The sequence below is a fragment of the Monodon monoceros genome, unplaced genomic scaffold (assembly GCF_005190385.1).
Source record: "Monodon monoceros isolate NGI ecotype Baffin Bay Population unplaced genomic scaffold, NGI_Narwhal_1 Super_Scaffold_2, whole genome shotgun sequence".
NCBI lineage: Eukaryota > Metazoa > Chordata > Mammalia > Artiodactyla > Monodontidae > Monodon > Monodon monoceros.
Genome location: NW_021703776.1, coordinates 20,659,767 through 20,686,443, shown reverse-complemented (window position 1 = coordinate 20,686,443; position 26,677 = coordinate 20,659,767). Strand labels below are relative to the sequence as shown.

General features: G+C 40.3%; 1 protein-coding gene across 1 annotated transcript in view; it reads left to right on the top strand.

Annotated features, from left to right (window-relative positions):
• The window catches only part of MAGI2 (membrane associated guanylate kinase, WW and PDZ domain containing 2), a 1,340,884-nt gene that overhangs the window by 1,230,630 nt on the left and 83,577 nt on the right, over nucleotides 1-26,677 (top strand). Inside the window, exons 17-20 of the mRNA XM_029233155.1 lie at nucleotides 890-1,075; nucleotides 2,954-3,107; nucleotides 7,940-8,135; nucleotides 8,585-8,728. Of these exons, the coding sequence (XP_029088988.1) occupies nucleotides 890-1,075; nucleotides 2,954-3,107; nucleotides 7,940-8,135; nucleotides 8,585-8,728 (680 nt within the window). The remainder of the gene's footprint in view (nucleotides 1-889; nucleotides 1,076-2,953; nucleotides 3,108-7,939; nucleotides 8,136-8,584; nucleotides 8,729-26,677) is intronic.

The following is a 26,677-nucleotide window of genomic DNA, read 5'->3' as shown; positions in this document are numbered from 1 at the left end:
AAAATGAATTTTCATTGTTTTAAAGAGACATAGAGCATATTTCATCAATTGTAACACATTTTTCATATTTTAATATTTCAGAAATTAGCATGTTACATCAGAGTGTCATTGTTTAATTGCCAGAGTTGTTTTTTTTTCTATTTTTCTTTCTTGTCCATAAAAGAAAGGTATATCTTAGCATCAATGACATCTTAGATTTGCTGAAATATGTTATCTACCAGATATTAGCAAGATCTCAGCACCACTTGCATTGAATCAGAAAGAAGAGGTAATAGTTGAAAACTGCATCAACCTTTAAACTACGGCTTAGTAGACAAGTAGGAAGTTGGTCATAACTTCTTCACCAGCTGGATAATTCCCATATAAGTATTTTTCTCCCCTTCTTGTTTTCTCCTCTCAGTAAAACAGAAAAGGGTAGATGTTAAGTTACCAGCATTTATTATATTTTTCTGAACTGTATTGTTGTCCCCAGAGTATGAGCTCTTTGGGCACAGTGTTCTACGTCTGTGGTTCTCAATTTTTTGTATGTATTAGAATCTCTTGAGGAGCTTCTTGAAAATCCATTGTCCTCTCCTCCTACATGAACATTCTGATTTGCAAGGTCTAGGATAAGACCCAAAGAGCTGTATTTTTAATCCTAGGGTGATTATGATGGTCCATGTGTTTGGAATTAGCCCGTCACTGCGAAGGACTTGAATTTAGAGACTCCGGTGTCAGTAGCATGCACAGAGCTGTATTTGATAGGGATGATTGTAATCTCAAGAGGCAAATACACTGACAAAAGGAAGAATTCTGATATTGCATTGTTTCGTTTGCGGCTGATACTCAAAGGTAAAACATGTACTGGTCATGCCCCTAATACCTATTTCTGTTGGGGATGTTTTTGTAGCTGTGCCACATAAAATTGGACGCATCATTGATGGGAGTCCCGCAGATCGCTGTGCGAAACTAAAAGTGGGAGACCGGATCTTAGCAGTGAACGGCCAGTCTATCATCAACATGCCTCACGCTGACATCGTGAAGCTCATCAAGGATGCAGGTCTTAGTGTCACCCTTCGCATCATTCCTCAGGAGGGTGAGTGCCTGCACTGGGGTTGTGGAGCCCACCTGGCTGCGGTCAGGGTGTCAACATCAGAAGTTGTTTTTTCCATTTTTGCAAAAATTAACACTCTGTTGCAACCCATATCCTGTTTACTCAATACCATTTTCATTCAAAGATCAAGCTATACGGTGTTGTAGATAACTAGTGTGAATCCCAAGGCACTGGCTTATTCAGTTTTTCCCTTTAGTCCCGGCAGTACTGTTTTTATGGTTATATTAAGCCAGGACCCATTCAACAGAGATGATAAAGTTACAAATTTGGCGGAAAAAAAATATTCATGTTAGCAGTTAAGCTCTGGAGGATTCTTCAAAGTCAGATCGATTTTGAAAAGCTTGAGGAAGTTGTGGTATAAAGAGAGCTCATTTAGGAAATGTTGCATCTGATAAGAATTTTAAATTCCCACTTAGCCTTTTGAATTTCTCTGTACAAGGACTCCCCCCTGAGGCTTGAGGAGTAGTGAGCGTTACAACTCACAGCCATGCCTTAAGGGGCCACGGAATTCTCTGAGCACCGATTCACCATCACTTCACCATTTCCAGCCACAGTGGGTTCATTACTAGCTGCTGGCTCATTAATGACATTTGGGAATTCAGCCTCTGGAGCTCGCTGGTGAGTGGACCACAGTGCCCACATGGAGAAGGATGGGCTCACTCATGTCTGTCCCCTCTGGTTTACTCGGTCTCCTCCTTTCCTCTGGGGACTAACAAGCAGGCATCAACAGCCGCCTGACTATAAATAGAAAACAGTGATTCTCAGTGGAGGTGATTTTGTCCCCCCAGGGGGCATTTGGCAATGTCTGGAGACATTTTTGGTTGTCATGATTGGGCTGGGGGTGCTACTGGTGTCTAGTGGGTAGAAGACAAGGATGCTGCTCTGTAAACATCCTACAGAGCCTGGGACCACCCACCACAGCAGGAATTATCTGGCCCCAAGTGTCCGTAGTGCCAGGGTTGAGAAACCCTGATACAAGTGGAGAAGAAATTTTAAAATTTAGGGTGAGAGCAAAGAAAGGGGAGAGTGATGTATAAGGGAATGCTAATCACTTCTTTTTTTGTCACCCAGTCAAAAAAAAAAAAAAAAAAGACCATTTTTAACTTGTTATCTGAAGAAAACATTATGTATAAAATATTCAACAGAAGTTAACTCTAAGCAAAATTGGTCACAAAAGACTTGCTTCTCCCTTTTCCCAGTAAGAAATATGTCTGTCCTGCTCTTATTCCAACATGGAGAGATAACTTCAGTTGAAAATTTGATGCTAAACAAGAAAGACCAAGAAGCAGTTTTAACAGAGAACAACTTATGAACCTTCCTCTGTCCAATGTTCTTTTCTCTTTCCAGAGAACCATGGAGTACAGAGGGTTATTAGGCAATAAGACTAACAAGGAACTGAAGAAAGGATTGTGAAAAGCACTTACTTTTCTTATGGTTAATTCCTTATCCAAACTTTGGAATACTGGTAGGACTTCTCATTACAACCAAAAAGTAGTGGCTAAAACACTTTTCTTGCAGCAAGCAATGCTGGAACAAATAGAATATATTTTAGAGCTTACTCCTTTGAATTATTTTTCATCGTTTTAATAAGTTTTTCATGGTAATCTTTTCTTCTGACAAGATGACGAGAGATTGTGTTCATAGCCTTGTTCAGCAACCTCGTGATTAATGGAAGAATACTGATTCCAGGAGCGGTCTTAGAACTTGCTAAGTCTACGCTGCTGTCTTAAAGCCTAACAGAAGCTGGAAGAACCAAAGCCCTGAGTCATGTGAGGAGGCAGAGGAACCAACTCTGGCCACCTGTTGCCCTTTATCAAATGCCAACCTGACTGCATTTGCCTCTTTGGTTTCCCACCACAGAGCTCAACAGCCCGGCCTCGGCACCCAGCTCTGAGAAGCACAGCCCGCTGGCCCAGCAGCACAGCCCGCTGGCCCAGCCCAGCCCCGCCACCCCCAACAGTCCTGTCGCCCAGCCAGCTCCTCAGCCGCTCCAGCTGCAGGGACATGAAAACAGGTAAAGTCTCCTCTGGCTTTTCTGCTGCTGAGTAGTGAGGGACGTGGGGGGAGAGAGAGTTTGGGACAGGACAGGTCCCGGGCAGGAGAGAGATTTGCATAATGTAGAAATCACCGTGTGCACCTTTGTGTGATTTTGAGATTGTATGTATGTTGTAAACGTAGTTTCATTAGCCAATACAGGTGTCTATCCTTCACAGTAAGAGAAGCTTTCCTGAGGAAATGATGCATCATTGCAGGTGAATAGGTTCAACTGGCTGAAGAGCACATTAAGGAGGGTCCAGACAGAGTCACATATACAATATACAGTATCATATACAAAGGCCCTTTGGCAGGAGGTAGTAGGCAAGCACGAAGGAGGGAAATAAGGCCAGTGTGGTGGGGGCAGAGGGGCAGCAGCATGGTTTGAGATGAAGCCAGTGAGGCTGGCTGGTGAGGAACTGCCCTAAAGCGTCTCATAGGTTTGTTAAAGATTTTTTCTTTTTTTTTTGCGGTATGCGGGCCTCTCACTGCTGTGGCCTCTCCCGTTGTGGAGCACAGGCTCCGGATGCGCAGGCTCAGCGGCCATGGCTCACGGGCCCAGCCGCTCCGCGGCATGTGGGATCCTCCCGGACCGGGGCACGAACCCGTGTCCCCTGCACCGACAGGCGGACTGTCAACCACTGCACCACCAGGGAAGCCCTTGTTAAAGATTTTGATCTTTATCGTACGTGTTGTGAAAGGTCATTGGAGGGTTTTAAGCTGAGGACTGACATCCTTGGAGTAGCTTTTCAAGATCTCTCAGTTGGCCCCGTAGAGAGCACGCTGGAGGCTGATCAGAATGAATGAAGTTAGAAGTGGCCGCCGTGTCCACCGAGCCATGCACACGATGGCTCGGAGAATAACGGCGGTGTGGAGGTGGGAAACGTTGAAGGATTTGTGAGCCTGAATGTAAGTTAGTATTTTTACTGCATTTTACCTTATATCCACCTGCCCACGGTCTAATGAGATTCTTCTATTTCACATCACGAACTAATGTGATCAGGCCCTGTGAACTTGCAGAATAAAAGGCTGCCATAGGAAAACAACACTGTCTTCTTATTGAGACGTGTGTAACGGGGAGCCTGGGTTAGGTTGCACCGTTAAAGAAAGAGATGAAGACATGTTCCCATGTTGGTTTTGCCCTTTCAAAAGAGAAAAATAGAACAACCCACGGGAACATCTCTGAAAACAAAACCCTCACTGGTCCTTTCCGTGATTCTTACGTTTTCTGAACATCTGCTACCCATCTCCTGCCTCCCCTGTTGGTGAAGATGAAGTGAGACCCAGTTTTTGAGTCCCAGAACTTTCTAGGTTTACCACTCACAATGTTGCAAAGCCAATACTTGCCCTGTGCCAGAAGTGTTCTTTCCGTGAAGCCCTGTTCTATTCTGATGTCTCCCATTTGCTTTCATAGAAAAATAAATATCTATTGTCCTCAGCTGTTTATGGTTTTAATGTAGGCCAGGGAAGAAAAAAGACTAAGCCCCATAAGGTAAATGATACAGAGGCAAGAATTTGACAGTCCAGAAGAGGAATATGTCCTGGGTGCTTCAGTAATAAGCCCCAGATGCGTTGGCTTTCACCATGTGTGGTTTGGACACATTGCACTGGCTTTCCCCGGGATTCACTTTAGATTTAGGAGGAAGGACCTGAGTGTTCCAGCAGTCTCCGAGCCAGCTTCAGACGCTTCCTCCTGGCTCTGCCACTGTCAATTAAACCTCTCAGCCACAATTGCGTCTTCCCTTTCCAGAGTTAAACTTTCCTGAAATTGGGCTCTTGCTTCTGGCGTGCGGGTGGGTAATCTCATCCCTAGTGTGTTATAGTTCAGTGGGGAGAATGACAAATGGGCAAGGCCACTATCCTGTCCCCATCGGCTACTAGTTACAATCGGGGACTCGGCCGCTGTCAAAGAAGCAACAGCCTTTGGATGGTTTTGTTTTTGTCTTTGTTTTTGTTTTGCCTGACTGTGGGATAAAATATTTCCTGACTCTGGGATTAACAGATTGACCTGGTCCAAATTTTTATAAATTACCAACAAATTTACCCAGAGTTCTTACCTATTTTTGCTTCAGTAATATTAAATGCCTGGGAAGTGCCCACTCCTGTTCTAGGGTCCTTTCCTGCCACTGAGGTTTCCTGGCTTAGCTGTTTGATTGTTAGTAGGTGGCTCTTTTCCAAATGAATGGAGAGATTCCATAATCTCACAGATACTAGAACCATTTTCCTAGCTGCATTTAAAAATGGTCATGGTATCAGAGAGAAACTCTTTGCCTTTTTCTAGATCACGCTACAGATGTCTCCAAGACAGCTTGTATGCCAAGCACGCAGTATGAATTTCCTATTAATTCATTTGTACAAGAAGTGCCCACCTACATGTCAAATTGAGCCAGTTTCCATGTTAAAGTGGGATAAAATAAAGTGACAATCTGCTCGCAAATTTTTATCTTATGAGTTAGGAGAAGTGAATATTTTATCCTGTCTTATTTACTCTTGAATTGGCTTCCTCCTGACACTCTGCACACCTCTACTCGTTCCTCTGTCTCGTAACATCCTTTTGGTGCATGCTCAGGAAACAAAATAATTTTAACATGAACATGAGCAAAACCCTGTTCAAGGAGAAGCATTTTTTGAAAACAACAAACAGCCCTTGTGTAATATATTCAGAAACTAAGTATAAATAGCAGAGATCACCTTCCCAGCAAAGGCAATCATTAGTTACTTCTTTTAAATAGCAAGATTAGTGGAAAGCACTGGAAATTGACTTCTTTCATAGACTTTGTGCAGTAGATGCTGCAGGCTGGACACAATTCTTGAAAGGCCCACATGAGGCAGAAGCCCACCGTAAGATCCCCTACTACATGGGCAGCATTTTTGATTCTGGAACATTCATACCATAAAATTCTGCTAGAATTTACCATTAGCAGTCTGGTTTTATCATCTCTAAAGTCTCTTTAAGAGTGGAATTAATAGCTACAAAGAGTTATACTGATATGCAATCTACGAACCTTTCATAAGTAAAGGAACTTTTAAGAGGCTGTTTGTTTGTTTTTAATGATCCTGAGTTCTCCTTAAAATAAAGTGTTTCACAAATTCGGAGTAACAACTTTTGCCGTAACTAGTGTATCATTCACTTAAAAGTTAACAACACTCATAAAAATTAAGTATATTTTCCTTATTAAAGAATTCTTCTTCAACATAAAATCCTGCACGTGGCACTGTTGAATGAAATGGGAATGCTCAGAGGCAGGCTCGGATGGCTGCTGTTACAAGTTCTAACTGTCCCTGTTTCTAAGGCTCTGGGGAGACTCCTAACATCTCACCCTCTTCTGCTATACCTCATGACACATCTGGTTGGAAACGAAGCTCATAATGGATATTCCATACCAATACCACAGAGATAATGAAAATAAAGTGACTGTGCTATAACTTAAAACAATGTGACATCTAAACCACCAAGCACATGATTTCTAAAAAGGAACCGATACACACCAACAAATGTCACCCAGTCCAATTCCTTTTGTTTAATTCATGTGTTTGCCTAGTTAAGCATCTTATTCAAAGCGTATTTTAAATAATTCTGTTCTCAGAATGCACACTCTCAGTAGGTGAGTGGGCAGCTTCCTGAGGTATAAAGCAAAGCCTAAATTATGCATCTCACAAAAGGAATGTGTCACTTCTGCAAGTTAAGTAACAAATGGGAACTACTCAAAGCGTTATTAAAATAACTGCATTTCTAACCCCCTTTCAAAACCCTGAATAAACACATCTATTGCCATACACTATCAGTGTGTGAATGTGTTTTTCTAATCGACCTGTATCCCTAAGTAGCTCATTATATGGAGTGTTGTCATGGCAACAGGCAATGAACTACAGAGTTAAGTGGCCTCTATATTATGGTGATAATTTTTTCAGTTTATCTTATTAATGATCCCATAATTGTAGGTATTGGCTACTTTAGCCCTTTTTTGGCCCTGGAAGCCCCTCAATTTAGAGCAATTTGGATTCACAAAACAGAACTAAACAATTAGTTTTGGTCTCTGTATTTACTAATAACTAGAAACAAGAAATAATATCTAGAAACAAGGATAAGACAAGTGTTAGACATAAACACTTTTGCCTTTCCTTCTGTCTAATGACCATGATAGTATCTGATACTAAGCCCGAGAGTTATGGTCTAGTATTTAAACCTCTGTGTGATATGTTTCTACTTTTAGCAATGACCCAGTGACTTTCTGCTTGATTTGTAGTTGGTGATTATACCTTACTTTCACTCCTTTAACCTCTGTATGATATTCAAAAAGCCCCAAGCTAACAGGTTAAAAGAGCCTTTAGTTAGATATTCATAGAGTGTTTAGAGATCACTTCAATCATGTTTTCATGAAGTAATGGATGCTGTGTGTGTGTCAGAGAGAGAGAGAGAGAGAGAAAAATTGAAACCGTTGGTTTACTGATATTAAGACAGACTGTTGTTTGGGGATGTACAGTGAAGTGTGTGAGTCCCTAGATTTGCTGCAGTTGCACAGTTTTTAAATAGCAAAGTCAAAGAAGGTTATCCCTAAGTCCTTTTCCACAAAGTTCTAAGTGACCATCATTTTTACCTTGATTTCTTAAGGAGCCAAATGAAAAGTATACCGTATGGCATTTGTCAAAGATTTTAAAATAATACTTATCATTTATTGAATCTTCTCATAATCCTGAACATGAAAAGGACCACCAAGAGGTGTGGCCTCTACATGCCTGGAGGTCCTAAAGTCATTCGAATCTCCTTAGAATGCTGAGATACCAAAGCAAGTACCATTTCCATTCATTTAGTTACAGGTCAGAAGTAAAAGCAAGGCAAGATGTGAAACCAGATATCCGACAGCCTCCGTTCACGGACTACAGGCAGCCCCCACTGGACTACCGGCAGCCCCCAGGAGGGGACTATCTGCAAGCCCCGCCCTTGGACTACAGGCAGCCCTCCCCTGACACCAGGCAGTTCCCTCTGTCAGACTACAGGCAGCCCCAGGTACCTCAAAGATCCCGTTGCATTTGTTTCATTTTTCCAGTCAGCAGACCTGTCATTCACACACACACACACACACAACTCTGGTGCATTTATTTATGGTGCTCAACAGCAGTGAATGAGAAAATTCAAAGGAGACATAATATCACTCAGGCCTATGTGCAATAGTTACATGTTTGCCAAGTCAACAGATGAGTACTGAAGGATGTGTACAAAAGTCAACAAGCTACCCAGCGATTCTTTTAATGACTGAGGAAACTGTGTTCAGATCTGCTCAGGCCTTTGGAATCTTGTCTTGCATTTTGCTAGATGGTGAAATCACATTACTCCTCACGATATCGTGTCAGTTGGAACACGTTAACTATGAGAGAGAAGGAGGACAGAGGGACAGACCGTGGAAGCTTCTCTGATATTAAACAATTGTTTATTCTATTTTCTCCCCAACCCCAAAGGATTTTGATTATTTCACTGTGGACATGGAGAAAGGAGCCAAAGGATTTGGATTCAGTATTCGTGGAGGGAGGGAGTACAAAATGGATTTGTACGTGTTGAGATTGGCAGAAGATGGGCCAGCAGTAAGAAACGGAAGGATGAGGGTAAGAGTGTTCTCTTTTTATAGAATTGCTTAATTCTGAAAGAAACGCTCCTTGTGGTGTCGGAGGAGCAGTGAGACCTGCTGTTAAGCAAACTGACGTGCTGCAGACGTTGCCTTCTTTCCATTTCATGATCCAGTTTTCTAAAGGTTCGCCCAAACATTGTTTAAGAATTATCTCTCATTCTCCTTCTTATGGCTTCTAATTGAAAACTCTCAAGATGGTGTTTTACATATATATATATATATATATATACACACACATATATATATATATACACATATATATGTATGTTTCTCTAAAGAACAAACGAAAGAAAACAAAGTAATCTAAGAAATAGCTTGAAATGGAAACATGGCTCCATAATTTTTTGCATGGTTTGAGGATTCAGTTTTTATCTGAGATTGAATCTTTTGAAATTCATTTTGAGTTTCATGCTTTTTTCTTCACACGGTTTTGTGTTTCTTTGGGACTTCTTTTGAGTTGACTGGCTTTGGCTTTGACGTTGGGCAGAAAGAAGCAGGAGAAAGGGGAATGAGGCTTCTTGGATACATGTTGTCCTTAAAAATGGTAGCAGTCAAAAATGTTCCAATTAGAGTTTAAGCTGAGGGCGGATTTTTAATGTAATAGTTACTTTGAGGCGTCTGGTTGACGCATAACTGATTCTTCCTCTAAAGGTGCAAAACAAAACTTGAGAACAATACAGAACATTAGTCAGTCTCTCTATAAAATGTCATTTGGTAAGCACATAGAAAAGGTTAGTTATTATAAATAAAATCTAGAATTATTCTTGCCCTCCCTCCTTGTTCTTTAAGTTAATACAGAAAAGCTGTGGTTCTTGGGTTCTAGAGCTTCAGATTCTCGTGCTGAGTTTCACCAACCGATTGCTCCTGTCAGTGGAATGAAGCTGTTATTCCTACCACCCAGTCTGCCATTTCTATAGTCTCATTTCCGAGTCAGTGAATCATCCATGGTGCAAAAGTAGAAAGTGTAAATGTGTCTGTTTTTCTCCATGACTTTACAATCCCTTGACAACTGGGAAGTATCCAAGTTGGAATTTGAACCCAGGCAAGGCTGACTCAGGAGAATGACAGTCCCCGCCTTGATCCAACACCAGCCTCCTCTTACCCCTTCTACATGTGGTTTTAGAATAGGTCTCTGCATGGTTTCTTAGCTCCCGGTTCCCACTTTCTTAACATGCTGCAAAGCCAACTCACAAGTGGTTCAATAGAACAAAATTAATCTTTGCGGTGCAGTGGAAAACAACACAGCACAGAAGCCATGAGTGAGATGACCAGAGCCCTGAGAGAGGGGACCTCCCCTTACCCCACAAGTGGATTTTAGAGGTGTGGGTTCCAAACGGTGGCCACATTTTATAACAAATGATGGCCACATTTTATAACAAATGGTCTAAATGGCTAATCAAAATTTAAGCCAGAGCAGTAGTTCTCAGTGTGGTCCCTGACATCAGCATCCCCTGGGAATGTGTTAGAAATGCAGATTCTCCAGCCCCGTCGCAGACCTACTGAATCAGAAACTCTAGGAGTGAGGCCACCAGGCTGTGTTTGTGTGATCCACCTCCAGGTGAATCTGGTACAAGCTGAAGTTTGGGAACCACTGAGCTAAAGGGAAGCTGTCATGACATAGGTACGGCACAGTTAGGATGTGTGTGGCTCAGGCTTCGTTCATTCCCCCTAGATCCTGTCCAGGGAGTTTTCCATCCTGTTCCAGTGGTTTACCTCAGGTCCTTAAATCCATGGAAACACAGATTTAGAATTCTGTAGGCAGGTGCTCAATTTTAGGAAAGATGCTTTTCCTTCTGGCAGGTGATAAAAATGAGTCCTCTACCTGGGTTTCAGAAAATGGTATTTTCACTTCTTGTCAAAGATTATAGAAATAAGCAATATTTCACCATTTTCCATGTCATTTTTATAAAGCAATGCATTCTTTCTGTGTACAGGCTGTCCAAAAGGAGTTATTATGGCCAGTTTTAGATATTATGGGTGTTTATTTTGGACTACTACATATATATATTTCTAGCTTTTAATTCTCAAAGAAAACAAGTCACTTGAAAGTCACAGAAATTCTATGGATCAGATTTTACTGTCTGATTTTATTTCTGATCTTTAAGGCTAGGAACTTGGCAGGGATGAATGGATGACTTTTTTCTGCTTTTAAGAGTTATACTTAATATTCAGATGTTCTTTTTTTTTTTTAAGTTTATTTTATTTATTCTTTTTTGGTTGTGTTGGGTCTTCGTTGCTGCGCGCGGGCTTCCTCTAGTTGCAGCGAGCGGGGGCTACCCTTTGTTGAGGTGCGAGGGCTTCTCATCGCGGTGGCTTCTCTTGTTGCGTAGCACGGACTCTAGAGCTCAGGCTCAGTAGCTGTGGCGCACGGGCTTAGTTGCTCCGCGGCATGTGGGATCTTCCTGGACCAGGGCTCGAGCCCTTGTCCCCTGCATTGGCAGGCGGATTCTTAACCACTGCGCCACCAGGGAAGCCCTGTTTTTGGGTTTTTGTTACTCATGGATTCTTAACGGCATCAACGGAGAACTTGTCTAGGGTAACAAACTCCATGTCAGGGAAGGAAACTACTTCCTCATGTAAGTTCAAAGGTGCTACTAGATAATACAAACGTATTAACTACTGTTTGAATTTGATAAATATTTTGTATCTGTAGAGTTAAAGATCAACAATTGTTCTTGATCATAGCACATAACTAATTCAGATCTTGTTTTCATGTTTATTATCAAATTTAATCATTTAAAGCTAATCTTTTCTACCTTCATTAGTACTTACTAATTAGCAATAACCTTTAATTCACAGATGTGTTTAAATTATTTCAGCAAGGACCGGGATAGATTACTATTTGCATGACTCAATGGTTTGATTATTTTAATGCATAAACTCGATAACATATAGGTTACCAATTTGGGAATTTAACAGTGAAAATAATTCGGAACTTATTATAAAATTCCCCCTTGATACCGTTGTTGCCCAGATACGTATAGATCTTAAATATCTGTGCATGTGATGCTTACAAGGCAGCTGTTCACTCCATGGGTATTATGGCTTGGTTCATAAAGTTCCAGGACTTCTGAGAAAAGTAGGTTAACTAGACATTCACAGCCTACAGTAAAAATAAGCTCAAGAAGAAGAGAAGCTAGCACCACCTGGTCCTTCCCAGCCTTTAAAACACTCAGGCATATTTCTCCGTGTTAATTGCGATTCCTTCACCTTCAGTGTTAATGCATTATTGCCTCCGTGCCCAAACTAAACACACACTTTGTGATCGAGTAAGTTTGGAACACACTGTATAGTTTTGTTTTGTTTTGTTTTTCCTTTTTTCATGATCAGAAACAGAAGGGAAAAGCCCGGAAGTGCCTGGCAATAGCAGGGTGTCTTAGGTTAAACTCAATACAGTAAAACTGCCCAACTCAGAATTACTACACAAGAGCTGGGTGATTCTGAAAAATCATTTCATGTAACTGTTAATGAATTACTGTGCCCATGGATTAGGGCTATAAGTAGCACTACTTTTGAACATTGAGTTAGTGCACCAGATGTTAGTCTCTGAATCTGAGACTCTTCCTGGGTCTTTTATGTTAGTCTTGGTTGTAGGACAGTGATGGTATGCGCCTGTTTAGTAGTACAAGACTTTGCCAAGATTACAGAGAAAACCAGGTAAATCCGATGTCAGAGGAGGTGGCTAACAGAGGTGTAAAAACATCCCTCTCACACTGGGAATGTTAAGAAATGATGGCACAGATACGTATTTTTAAAGCATGTCTTTAGGCATCCAACTGATATCCTAGGCATCCAAGAGAAATACCAAAGTTCTTCGCACCTCAGGTGTTCTTTTACGGATCTGGTGAGGGACAGGTGGGCATATCCCAAAAGTGAGTCCCAGGTGAATGATTTCACTCTAGTATTTCTGGGCACCTGCAGCAGAGAGAATAATCTTAGCAGAGATCTTTGGCAAGTTAGACTGTCTGACTTTCAAATTGATTAATAAGTACTCCCACAGAACATGAATTATTTTTTTCCTCCTCCTCGGAAAGTATTGTATGTTTACTCAGTTTTTTTGTTAAATAAATACTTTCTTTCCACTTGATGAAACAAGCATCCTGGTAAGGTATCCTGATGAGGTCAATGGGTTCCCTCAAAATATGAGAACGTACCGACAGCAAACCACAATCAGAAAGTAGTGGGGAAAATAATGGCTCCTTCTGAGGGTCAGATTTACAAGCCAAGTCTAGATACAGGGGAGAGGATAAGAAAATCTTTTTCAGAAGATCAATTCAATGCTTATTTAAAAGAGAGTTTCTAGAACTTCCTTGATCAGAAACATATAAACATAACAATAAATGAATTTAAAGATTTACTAAAAATATGACTATTTTGATCCCTTCTAAACCCTCAGCCCTGCTCTCAACCTCCAAAATAAGCCAACATGATGCATTTGCTTTATTAAATTTAGAAACATCAATTCACTTTGTTGAACCTCAGTGGTAGAATTGATTTTTCTTATTAAGACAAAGAAGTGAGGTATTAATTTGTGAGTGACTTACGATATTGAGAGAGGGACTTAGATATTATGACATGTCATGGTATAGAACTTGAATAGAATAGTGCAATTAGAATAAACACCAAGAAAAACAATGTGAAATATAATTACATGAAATATTCACTTCATAAAAAAAAAGTAGAGAGTAGCAAGTTTTGACTTTAATTAGTAGCTAGTGTTTCAACATTAATTAATACTATGTAATAAACGTTAAAGAGACAAGACAAAACACAATCTGTAAATGTAGAAAATAAGGGGAACGGGAAATAGAAAGATAATCGTCTTGTCTGATAGCTTTTCCTCAGTCATTCAAAAAGGCTAATATCAGAAGAGAAACACAAATGACATTCAGATTTCAAGGAAAAGTGTAAGAAAGTATTAGAAAATAGTAATGGATCTGTTTTAAAAAGAAGACTTTTTAAGTTTGTAAAATAGTCTAATAAAGTTGAGAGGGATAACATTTTCATAACTGATGAATAAATCTCTGGCACAACACTCTTAGGGGCATAATCTAATTAAAAACTGACAATAAACAGAAAACACAGGCAAAGAATAATGAACATATGAAGTAATTTACTGGTGAAGCTTCCTAAGAAATCAGGAGACTTCTGGAGGGAAGGGATAGTAGTTCTAAAAGTGCTTAAATAAAAATTGAGAGTCGAGTTAAAAGACATCTGAAAGGAGATCAGGTTTGCTCTTGGAAAGGTATTTTCCTGCTTCCATAAGAGTGTAATATTTTCCCATTTCCATAAAATATTTTTTTATTTTAAAGAAAGAACATAACTTTTTAACTTCATCACCCTAACAACTGTAACAGCTGTCTGTGCCTACTTAGCATTGCATAAACTTTGGTATGAAATGGTTTTTCTTCTTCCTGAAACTTACATGACACAAAAGTCAGCCTGCAGTGGGCCTTGGAATCACCAACAACATTTTGTAAGACTGAATAATGTGTGAAAAAGATACTTACTGCTTATCCATCTTTTTCTTTTTTCCATTTTTTTTTTTTTAATGAAAAGGAAACTTCCCTGATGGCAGCTTCTTTTATATTTGTCACTTCTCCTGTGGTCCAGACATGACTAACCTGTGACTACAGAATAAAAGTATTCTGTTTTATATTGTTTTTATTAAACATAAAACCATTTAGAAGAATATTTCTAACATATGTAATGGTATGTATGCTAACAGTGATTCAAGCACCCGTGAACCCTTAGCCCAGTTTAAAAAAAATCTCCAGTCTCCTATGATTCCATTCTCCTCCCACTCTCCAGCCTCCAGAAGTAACCAGCACCCTAAATATTGTCATTCCTTCTAGTCTTGCCACATATGTATGTACCTCTTAACTATATCACTTAGTTTTGTACACTTAGTGAACTTTATATGAATGAATCATACTGTACATATTCTTCTCTGTGGTTTGCTTTTTATACTTGATGTTCATAACACTGATCCAGGTTGATGCATGAAGCTGTAAATTATTTCATGGTATGAATATGCTACAGTCTATGTTACTTATTTATGGAGAGTTGAAGTTTTCTCTATTAGTGGACTTTGGGTTGTTTCCAGTTTTTTTGCAACTAATACTATCCTTGTACATATTTCCTGCTGCACATATGCAAGAAATTCTGTAGACTATACTATATACCTAGGAGAGCATATATTTAACTTAACTAAATTACTCAGACATATTTTCCTAGGTGGTTGTACAAATTTATACTCATACCAGCAATGTGAAAGTTTCCATTACGACACATCCTCACAAGATTTGTATTTCAGACTTTTAAATTCTTATTCTGGTAGGTAGAAAATGACATACAGTTTAGGTTTAAATTTGCATTTCTTGATTACAAATAATATTCATCATCTTTCCTTAGGTTTACTGGACTTTCTTATTCCCTCTTAAATAAAGATGCCTCTTCATATCTTTTCCCCATCTTCTGTTAAATCATTCCTTCTTTTCATATTGATTTTAGAAGTGTTTGTATGTTCCTGATGATGGTTTTTCATGTTGCAAATACTTTACCCCAGCTTATGGCTTGTAGTTTCACCTTGTGTATAATGCCCTTTGATAAACAGAAGGTCTTAACTTTAGTGTAATTGACTTAATCAACCTTTTCCTTTATAGATTCTGCTTTCTGTGTCATCTTTGAAAAATCATTTCCCAACTCATATTCTTAAAGACTCCCTACATCTTCTTCTAAAAGTTTTATAGTTTTGCTTTTTCATATCTGTCTTTAATTACCTAGAATTGATTCCTCTGTGTAGTAAAAGGAAGAAATACAATTTCAGTTTTTCCAGATGGATAACCACCTGTCACAGCATCATTTATTGGATATCCTCTCATTTCCCCCACAATCTGCATTGACAGCTCCATAATAAATAAAATTTCTATAAATGCAATGGTCTGTTTATAGATTCTTTATACTGTTCTGCTGGTCTGTCTGTTTATACCTACATCAACACTGTGCTCATCTGCCTTTTAATAAGTCTTGAGTTTTGATGGAGAAACTGCCTGTTTCCTCATCCCCAGACATACATCTTAATTCTCCAGGAGTGTATGAATGTTCTTGGGCCTTTGCCCCTCCGTATAAAATTTTAGAAGTTTCTTGTCCTATTGGGAATTTTATTGGAATTGCTTAGAATCCATAAATAAATGTGGAAAAACTTACATCTTTATAATATTGAGTCTTTCTGTCTGTGAACATGATATAATCCACTTATTTAGATTTTCCATAAACTGCTTAAATAAAGTTTCATAGTTTTTTCCATAACATACCTGAAAATATTTTGCTAGATTGATTCTAGGCATTTGCATTTTTTACTTTTACTTTTGTATTTTAATGTAATATTGAAATTAACTGTGTTACCAGTGAAAAGACAGTTGATTTCTATATATTGATCAATTTTATCATGCAAAATTACTAAACTCTTATTAATTCAAATAAGTTATCTGTATTTTCCGCAAATAATGAGAATTCTGTCTTCCTTTTAAGTCTTTTTATTTCTTATTTTACTGCATTTACTTGGTTTTCAGTATGATGCTGAATAGAAGTAGTCAAACAAGCCCTCTTATTTTATTTCTAATCTTAAAGGGAATGCTTTCATCATTAAACATAATGTTGAATGAGTTTGTATAAATAACCTTAATCAGATTAAGAATGTTCCATTCTGTTACTAGTTTGCTAGAGAGTTAATTATGAATACATGTTGAATTTTATGTACTATTTCTACATCCATAGAAAGTATATGATCTCTTTCCTTTAATATGCTAATTAACATGATTAAGAATATTATTAGTATATTAATGGATTATTATGTTAAATCATTCTTGATTTCCTCAGTTAAGCTATACTTATTCTTGATGATCTTTTTTATGCATTGCTCAATTCAGTTTTCTGTTATTTCCTTTAAGATATTTGCAGCTATGTTCGTAAGATTAGCCTGTAATTTTCTTTTCTTGTAGTGTTGGTAAATGATTTCAACATTAGTGTTATACTAGCCTTATAAAGTGAGAAAGAATAATGCCCTTTGTTATTATCATTGCTGTTGTTACCTGGAAAAGTTTAAGTTAAGAATTGTCCTTGAATGTTTGGTAGAACGCACCTGTAAATCCATCCAGGTCTGGTATACTTTTTGTGTGTGAAAATTTTAAACCACATTACATTTCTATAATAATTAGGGTATTCTTCAGATTTTCTATTTCTTCTTGAGTCATTTCTGATACATTTCTTTTTTTCTGATAATTTATTTCATTTTAGTTTTCAAAGTTTTTATAATATTATCTTATTATATTTTTAATATTTAAAGCACTTGTACTTATGTTCCCTTCTCATTTGTTTGACTATTGTTTATTTGTGTATTCTTTCGGTTTTTCTTTATTAATCATGCCAGAGATTTGTCCATTTTTTATTCTTTTAAAGAACCAGCTTACATATTTTGTTCTCTTGCTTATTCATTTGTTTTTTTTTGTTGTTTTTTTTGCACGGTACACGGGCCTCTCACTATTGTGGCCTCTCCCGTTGCGGAGCACAGGCTCCAGACGCGCAGGCTCAGCAGCCATGGCTCACGAGCCCAGCCACTCCGCAGCATGTGGGATCTTCCCGGACCAGGGCACGAACCCGTGTCCCCTGCATTGGCAGGCGGACTCTCAACCACTGTGCCACCAGCGAAGCCCACTCATTTGTTTTTATATTTAATATTTCTCTACCTCCATTTTCTTTGGGTTTACTCTGTTCTTATTTTTCTTGCTCTTTAAGTTGGATGCTTAGCTCAGTACTTTTGAAGTTTTCTTTATTTCTATTAATAATGTATGAATTTAAGGCTGTAGTTTCGATATGCAGTATGTTCATTATTTTAAGTTCTAAGTATATTCTAATTTCCACTATGATTCATTCCACTATTTCTTCTTTGATGCATGGATTATTTAGAAGGTGTTTTTGGTTTTTATTCCTAAAAGTATGGGGATTTTCTGGTTAGTTATCTATCTTTGATTTCTAGTGTAATTCCATTGCCATCAGAGAATATATTCTATATGATTTCAATCTTTCAGATTTATTGTGGCTTACTCTTTGGCCTTACATGTATTCAGTTTTTCGTATATGATCCATGTGTGCTTGAAAAGAATGTGCATTCTGTAATTACTGAGTGCAGTATTCTATAGATGTATTCATTGGCTAAAGCTTGATTATTGTATTATTCAAATATTCTATATTCTTACTAATTTCTTTGTATTTGATCTGTTAAATATTGATCTAGGTGCTTTAAAAGGTTTTCTTTTTTTTGTTAAAGATCTTGTAAATTTTTCTTTGATCTGTCAAGCTTTGCTTTGTATGTTTTAAAGCCATGTTATTTGGTATATTTTCCAGATGAATTGAATCTTTTATCATTATGCAGCAACCTACCACATCTCTGTCAATACTTTTTACTTTCAAGCCTGGTTTGTCTGATATTAGTAAGGATACCTTTCAACCTTTCTGTGTCCGTATATTTTATGTGTTTCTCTGGTCTATGTGGCTATTTTTCTATTTTTTTAACCGTATATGTTAACTAGATCATTTTAGTCTATTTATATTAATTTTGATTACTAATATTTTTATTTATTTCTATCATTTTATTCTGTCCCTTTTCTGTCTCGCTCTTCTTATTCTTTTTACCTTACTTTGAATAGTCTGGGTTTCCAGTTCATGCAGGAATCTCCCATAAGACTCGTTCGTAGCCCCAAGCTGTATTTTCTATCCTTGATGCCCATCCATCCCAATGGAAACTCAGGCTTCCCAGGAAAAGGTAAAGCTCCCTTTGGCATTTGTTTGCCTTCCAGGAGTACCACATTCACTTTGTTTTTGGCATCAGAGGCTTCTTTAGTTTCTTGCCTGTTCAGCAATGGTAAGGTTATTCAGGTTATCTAACCCACCGTATTGCTAGAAACAGAAGTTTATGTCACATTTACCTTTAATGACCAATTTATGGTTTTGCTAAAACTATATCCAGTCTTAGAGCTGGCGGTTACTCTCCCTCTCCCAGTGTCTTCACGTAGGAGCCCCACAGGGCAACCTACATGTGCCGGCTGCTGTCACTCTGTAGCCTGTCTTCCTCTCCAACTCCAGTTCCACTGGTGAGGGTCCCCTGCCCACAAAGCCACTGATGAGTTCTTGCTACAGCCCCGCCTGAGGCCTCCACAGTTTGGGCCTTGGGTGTGATGCACACAGTCCTGGGTCCTGGGCAGAGAGAATCATGGTCTGCCAACCCTCTGCCGCACTTTGCCTCTTCAGCACTGTAGCAGCTCTGCTTGGCCCACAATCTCTCAAAGGTGAGGGGTGGTCACAAAACTCACTGCCTGCAGCGACCAGGCAGGGAACATATACAAATGAAGAATAGAGGGCCCGGACTTCCCTGGTGGCCCAGAGGTTAAGAAGCCACCTGCAGTGCAGGGGACGCGGGTTCGAGCCCTGGTCCGGGAAGATCCCACATCCACATACCGCAGAGCAACTAAGCCCTTGTGCCACAACTACTGAACCTGCGCTCTAGAGCCCGTGAGCCACAACTACTGAAACCCGTGCGCCTAGAGCCCACGCACCACAACAAAGAGCAGCCCCCGCTCACCGCAACAAGAGAAAGCTTGTGCGCAGCAACGAAGACCCAACACAGCCAAAAATAAATTAAAAAAAAAAGGAAAGAATGGATGGCCCTTGACCCTCCTGAAGAGCAGTCTGTACTACCCAGGCCAACTGTGGATCCATGGTAACTCTGGCTTCCTTCTTCTAAGTCTTTGAATTTTCAAGAGAAAGCAAAAGTCTGTATTTTAAAGAATTAACCAGATTTGAAAAAAAAAGTTTTTTCACTTAAAGAAACTGCACAGGCCAAACAAGTCTGTAGACAATGTGAGGTTCACAGCTACACCATTTCTGTCATCTGTTGTAAACAGATCCTAGAGCAAAGGGAAGGCGGAATGGCTGAGGGCAGAAAGGGGGAAGCAGCTCCTATACCAGCAGGGTCTGGGCACCCAGCACAGGCAATCAGAAGTGCTCTAGTGTGCACTGGTGTATTTTTAGGAGAGACTAATGCAGAAATGCTTGAAATGCCTCAGAAATGTGCATGGTGAGGAAAATCTATGATCTTGTGCCTCCTCTTCGTATTTGAAATTTTAAAGATGGTTTTCACTCCTAGAAAACTTATTTTGATGGCCCAGATTACTTCGTGTTTGTCATTTCCCACCAGATCTTAGGGAAATCACTTCTGGGAGGGGACACATTTAGTAATGTGCAGATTCCTGGTGACCACCTTATCGCCCACAGACTGAGTTGTTGTCTGGCCCATGAACGTGTGGGCCTGCCAGCTGCCTGAATTTGGGGAGGAGCCCTTTTCACATCTTACTCATATCCCGTCACTGGGTTTGAATGGCATGACATACCATCTTGAATGAGTGTGCCCTTGAGTGCGGAAAAACAAAACAGGGAGGCTGTCTCCCTTAGCAACAAGAGACTCTCACACAGAATTTCCCAGTGCGGGAGAAAGTTGGGTTCAAAATAGTGAGATACACCTATCCACGGGCCTATCTCAGTTTGAAGAGTCTATCTCTGGTCATTGACATACATTTAAGAACTACGTTCACGGGACTTCCCTGGCGGTCCAGTGGTTAAGACTCCACCTTCCAACGCAAGGGGTACAGGTTTGATCCCTGGTCGGGGAGCAAAGATCCCACATGGCTTGCGGCCAAGAAACCAAAACAGAAGCAATATTGTAACAAATTCAATAAAGACCTTAAAAATGGTCTACATCAAAAAAAAAAAAATCTTTAAAACAAATTAAATTAAAAAAAAAAAAAAACTACGTTCACTTCATTTGTTTTCAATCACCTAATCTAAGATACTTTCATTGTCTCTTAAGTTTACTCGATTTCTTCCTTAGCTTGAAGACCAGCTTAGAGGGAAGTTCTTACCTGTCTTAGTGACTTCATGGGCCAATCCCTATCTTGGTCCCTTTCCTTTTTCCTCAGTCTGCTCCTCCCTTATAAGAAAATATGGGGTAGTCAAAATGGCAGGAGCCTGACAGACCTGATATTCAAACACTGGCTCAACAACTCACTGGCTATCTAGCTCTGACCTTGGATGAGTTACCCCGTCAAGGGCTTATAGCTGCCCTATGGCATCAACCAAATACCAGGCCTCCTGTGGGCAGCTTCAGGGACATGCATATAGGGTAGAGAGGGAAAAAGTGTCCTCCTAGCCAGCAGGACCAATGAAATCAACCCTAGCAACCTGTAGAATGATAACATGTCCACATATCCCGTAAGTTATTTAACAGAGTCAATTTTACTCATCTGTAAAATGGGGTAATATTTTCCAGGAAGGGTTAAGTGTCTGCTTCAATATTCCTGAGTTTCCTCCTTTCTCTCTCCTTCCTTCTCCCCAAGACCTGTACTTCTATTAAAATACTCAGTACTCTAAGCCTGGAGATACAGAATACATTTTTTTTTTTTTTTTTTTTTTTTTTTTTGCGGTACGCGGGCCTCTCACTGTTGTGGCCTCTCCCGTTGCGGAGCACAGGCTCTGGACGCGCATGCTCAGCGGCCATGGCTCACGGGCCCAGCCGCTCCGCGGCATGTGGGATCTTCCCGGACTGGGGCACGAACCCGTGTCCCCTGCATCAGCAGGCAGACTCTCAACCACTGCGTCACCAAGGGAAGCCCCAGAATACATTTTTTAAGTGTGTGTGTCAAGAGGCTATGAAAGCTTTGATACACAAATCAACGTGTATTTATTTACCTCCCCCCTCGTCTGTTAGATAAAGTGGCTCCTTTTCAAAACACAAATCTGGTCTATCTGCCCATTGCTTAAAACCCTTCAGCGGCACCCCATTTCTTTCAGGGTAAAGAGCAGACCCGCCGCAAGGCTTGTCCGTGCCCTGCATGTTCCGGCCCTGCCTCACTTCCCAGCTCAGCTCACCCGGGCTCCCCTGCTTTCCATGAAACCTGCAACTGGGCTCTGAGTCTCTGACAGTTCACGAGCTTCCCTCTCCTCTTCCCTCGGTTATCTCTTCCCTCTCCTCTTCACCCGGTTATCTCCTTATCCTTCTCAGTCCAGCGGAAGGCTTCTCTTCTCCCCTCTCCAACCAGGTCCCGTCCGCCTGTCACAGGCTCTCACATCTGCTTCGTAGCGTCTTTCATGGTGCACGTTTTACATTTCTGTGTGTGATTATGTTATGAAGTCTGTCTCTCCAGAGTATAAGCTCTGTGAGAGCGGGAACCATGTTGCCGTGTGCTCCCCACTGTACCCTTGTGCCCGGTGCTGTGCCTGACACGTGGTGGGTGCTCAGTGAATATTTACTGCTGAATGAATGCATGAAAAGAAGCCTCTGACGTGCAGAACACGACAGGTAGGCTCACTAAGTACATGGTCGCAAAGGCTCCTGATAAGCCAGGACGTGGGATTTCATAGATAACTAGGTATATGAATACAAGGGACAAATTCAGTCTAACTCACGGTGAGCTTTTTATGCCCTAGTGCCTCACTGTAAATGCACCATCCTTTTTGGGCTATGTTTACTTATTGTAGATTTTGCAGCATCAGTGAGATAGTGTATGTAAAACCTTACTGTGCCTAACATTTTTTTAAATGCCTTTAATCTTTAAACTGTATTACAGTTCACACCTTGTTTTCCTCATCTGTAAACTCCCTGTCACCAAATGTGAATGACAAGGTAAGAGTGGAAAATAAAGTAAAAGAAGGTCAAACAGGAAATAATGAAGAACTTCAAAAGCATGAGGTATGCAAAACATGGCAGAATAAAGGGTTACAAGACAGGTGTGCTGGAGCCTGTTAGAAAAGGTCCACGGAGGAGCAGTGCAATTGGTCGAATGATAGGAAAACCAGAGCTTAGCAGAATATTCAGACTCTGCAGAGCTGAGTCCCATGAGGTCGATGCAGATAAATGAGGTAAGGAGTTGATAAAATCGAAAGCGTGAGAGAAGAGAGCTAACAAGTGCTTAAGAGAGGAATAAAGCAGTCCAGCTGGAGGAGCAAAGCAATTGTCTGGGCTCGGGTAGATCATTTCAGGGATCTTGCACTGCAAAGATCACCTGCCCAATATTTCATCACCTCCGGTTGCTGGCACTCAGTAAACACAGAAAGCTTATCCCTGCATAAAGCGTGAGCCTTTACATGTCATCACAGCCCGTGTCACTCAGCCACCCATTGTCTCTCAGCCATCACTCTGAATCACCCTTCAGACCATCTGCAAATGTGAGGTTTTTCCTTTATTGTTTGATTCTGCTCCGTGCCTTTTATGAAGGAGAAGAAAAACCTCTCACAAAGATCAAATCCATTACCTTTCTCTTTTCAGAGTCTGACCTATGAACACTGTGTTAAAGGTGCTACACAAGTTCCTTTCAGGAATGAGGGAGAGCATTGCCTTGATTAGAGAAGGAAGGGAGCCGTAGGCAGCGGAGACGGACCACTGGCGCTAGACTCCATTGTCAATTATTCAAGGTTCATTATCCCACGGGGGTGGTGGGGGAGGGCTCCATTGCTCTGCTCTGTTTCTTCTTCTATTGGATGCCCAACTTTGAACCATTTCAAAAGCAGCTTCCCATGAGGGCTCGTTAAAGGTTTGGTAAGGAATCAAAGAGTTAGTGTTAGGATTGCATCTTGGTGGGGAAAGACACAGAAGAAATTGAATAAATTAGAAGTGAGGAGAATCTTTGCATTTTAATTATTCATCTTTTTTTTTTTTTGTCTATGGAAAAGAATGAGAACATTTACAAACCACTGCTGTGGTCTGACAAACACATTTTATTTGCCTCTTCAATGAGGGGAGGATCTGTGAGAATAGTTTCCTCTCTTATGCTAAGCCATCACTTCTGTCTTTACCTGAGAATAAATCAAGATTTCTTTCCTCTTCATTTTTACGAAATGTCTTCCCCGTGTTCATGCAAATTGGCGGTCTGACTGAAGTTATTCGTCATCCTATCTCTCCCCCAGACCTAAAGCTCTTCTGCTGGGTGGATAGAGAGTCACTCGGTTTGCTGTCTACCATTCCACTTCTCAGTTTTAATCAGAGAAATGGGCGTGAAATACATCTTGATCGTGATTCACATAGGGTTTTGTTTGCACAGCAGAGCAATTCAGAAACTATCAAGAGCCAGGTGTTCTATTCTTCAAATGTGATTCCAGGCCATTCACGTTTCTTCTCCAAGGTGCCCCGGTATATCACCCCTTTGACAAAACAGCATCCTCACACCACAGCCCGTCCTTTCCCTGGCGCTGCTTCCTGGCACCTGCGCTACCGAACAAAGAAATGGCCTCTGTTCCTGCCTGCGGAACATTGCTGCCTCCTTCTCTGGGATGAAAAGATCATTACTGTGTCTGACTCCTGGCTGATTCAACTTGACAAGATACTTGTTTTTCCAGAAGTACTTCTTCTGTATATTGGGATCCACTGCCTCTTGACCCTGTATAAAACAGCACCGTCTGCAAGGCAGTCTCGTCTCATTATTGGCTAACTTTGGGAGGTGTGGACTGACATCCCTTCTAAATGCCTAACCTGAATTTCCAGCTGCCTGTTGGACATGCAAGGCACTCATTTTCCATTTCAAACGAGCCAGCATTTCTTGACATGATGCCATCTTAGTGTCTCATGTCTTTGTGTAATTATCTACCAAAAGGATGACTATACCACTAGGACACTGTCAGCAATATTAGTGTCTTGCAGGAAGGAAAGGAGACTCCTCAACCTATTAGCATGACTTCGCTTTGTAGGAGACCTTGAGAGAAGAATGATTGATCCCAGAAAGAAAAGTTAAGGTCAAATGTAAGGAAGCAAAGAGAAGTAATATTAATGAATATTGAATATTGGGTCATTTTAAAATATTGCCTTCCTAGCTCTAAAGAGAAAGGGCAAGGAAAACTAGGAGGTGTATCTGATACCAAAGGGAATTGGGGAGCAAACTGCTGAGTCACTGCTTGGAATTAGCTACCTAATTCAGGAGTATGCTGGGTCTCAAGCAGGGTATGGCCTGAAGGAAGCCAGGACACACAGCCTCAATCTTTGTCTTTCTGGAAATGGACATCTACATTAAGGAAACTTATGTCAGATGCCAAATTATGTGTTCTCTTCTTTCATTTCACTGCCACTGTCACAATGCACACCCTCGTCTTTGTTAGCCTGAACTATTCCAGTATCCAGATGGGTCCCGCTTGTCTCTAATTTCTCGCGTTCATGCTTCATACTGCTACCCAAATTTTATTCCTAAATTGCAGGTGTAATCAAATATCTTGTCTCCTCAAAAGTTTTCAGTAACCTCCCTTGGCTTGCAGGGTTAGATCTAAGTGTGTTGAAATTTTTTCTTTTTAATTGTTTTGTGTATGGTCTCTCTCTCTCTCTTTTTTTTTTTTGGAAGGTTTTCTACAGTCTGGCCTAATACAGTTTTCCTTCTTTACAAGCTACTCTATCCCCCCAATTTACACTCCAACCATTGCTAGTTCTAGGACACGCAGTGCTGTTTCACACTTTCATGTCTTTCCTCATCCTTTTCTTCCCAAGTGGAATTTCCTCTCTGTCCATGTCTATCCTTAAAACCCTGCTCATCTTTCAGGAACCAGTTCATGAAGTCTTCACCAAGTCCTACCTCCCACTCCCACCCCCACCCCCATTCAGATAAAGTACTCCCATCACACACTTTTGAATATATTTTTTTATTATGAAATATTGTAAAGTAGAAAAGAGATTATAGAATGTATATGTGCAGTTTAGACAACAATGATAAAATAAGTACCCACAAACCACTACCCAGCTTAAGAAATAGAGCAATGCCAATATATTTAAAGCCTTCTCTATCTCCTCTCCCTCCATTCTTCTATCTGCCTCAGGTAACTCCTCCCCTTGAATCTGTGTTTATCATTCCTTTGCTTTTCTTTATAGTTTACCACATATGGATATACCCCTCAACAATATACTGTTTCATTTCACATGTTTTTGAACTTTACCAACATAGAATTATATTTTTTTATATTTTCTTGACTTTTTTAGCTCAACGTAGTTTGTGAATGTCACCCATGTTAATGTGTATTACTGTAGTTTATTCATTTTCACTACTGCCTGGTTTCCTATAATACAAATATGAATTTATTGATCTATTCCCTGTTGACGGGCATTGGGGTGGTTTCCAGTTTCTTAGCATTAGAAACCTCACCATTATGAACATTTCATTTAAAGGTCTCTCAGGAAATAATTCCTGAATCTATTCCTAGGAGTAGATTTGCAAAGTCCTGGGATCTGGGCAACTTCAAAATGACGAAATAATGCAAGAAAAATTTCCGAAGTGTTTGTACTAATATAGCTACTCCTACGTACAGTATATGATATGTTGCTTTATATCCTTGTCGAAATTAGATATAAAATCAATATTAGGGCTTCCCTGGTGGCGCAGTGGTTGAGAGTCCGCCTGCCGATGCAGAGGACACGGGTTCGTGCCCCGGTCCGGGAAGATCCCACATGCCGCGGAGCGGCTGGGCCCGTGAGCCATGGCCGCTGAGCCTGCGCATTCAGAGCCTGTGCTCCGCAACGGGAAAGGCCACAACAGTGAGAGGCCTGCGTACCGCAAAAAAAAAAAAAAAATCAATATTAAATTTCTGCTAGTGTAGTAGATGTGAAATGCTACATCGTTATGGTTTTAATTTTCTTCCAGAGTACTAATGAACATATTTTTATGTGTCTGAGTTATTCATTTTCCTCTTCTGTGTGTTGATGTCTCTTGCCCACATTTCTATTGTTATTGTTGCCTTTCCCTTACTGATTTTTATACATGATGGATATTGTATTTTTGTTGGTTACATGCATTGCATATATCTTTTCCCAGTTTGTGGCAGCTCTCTCTCCTTTATGACCCCTTTT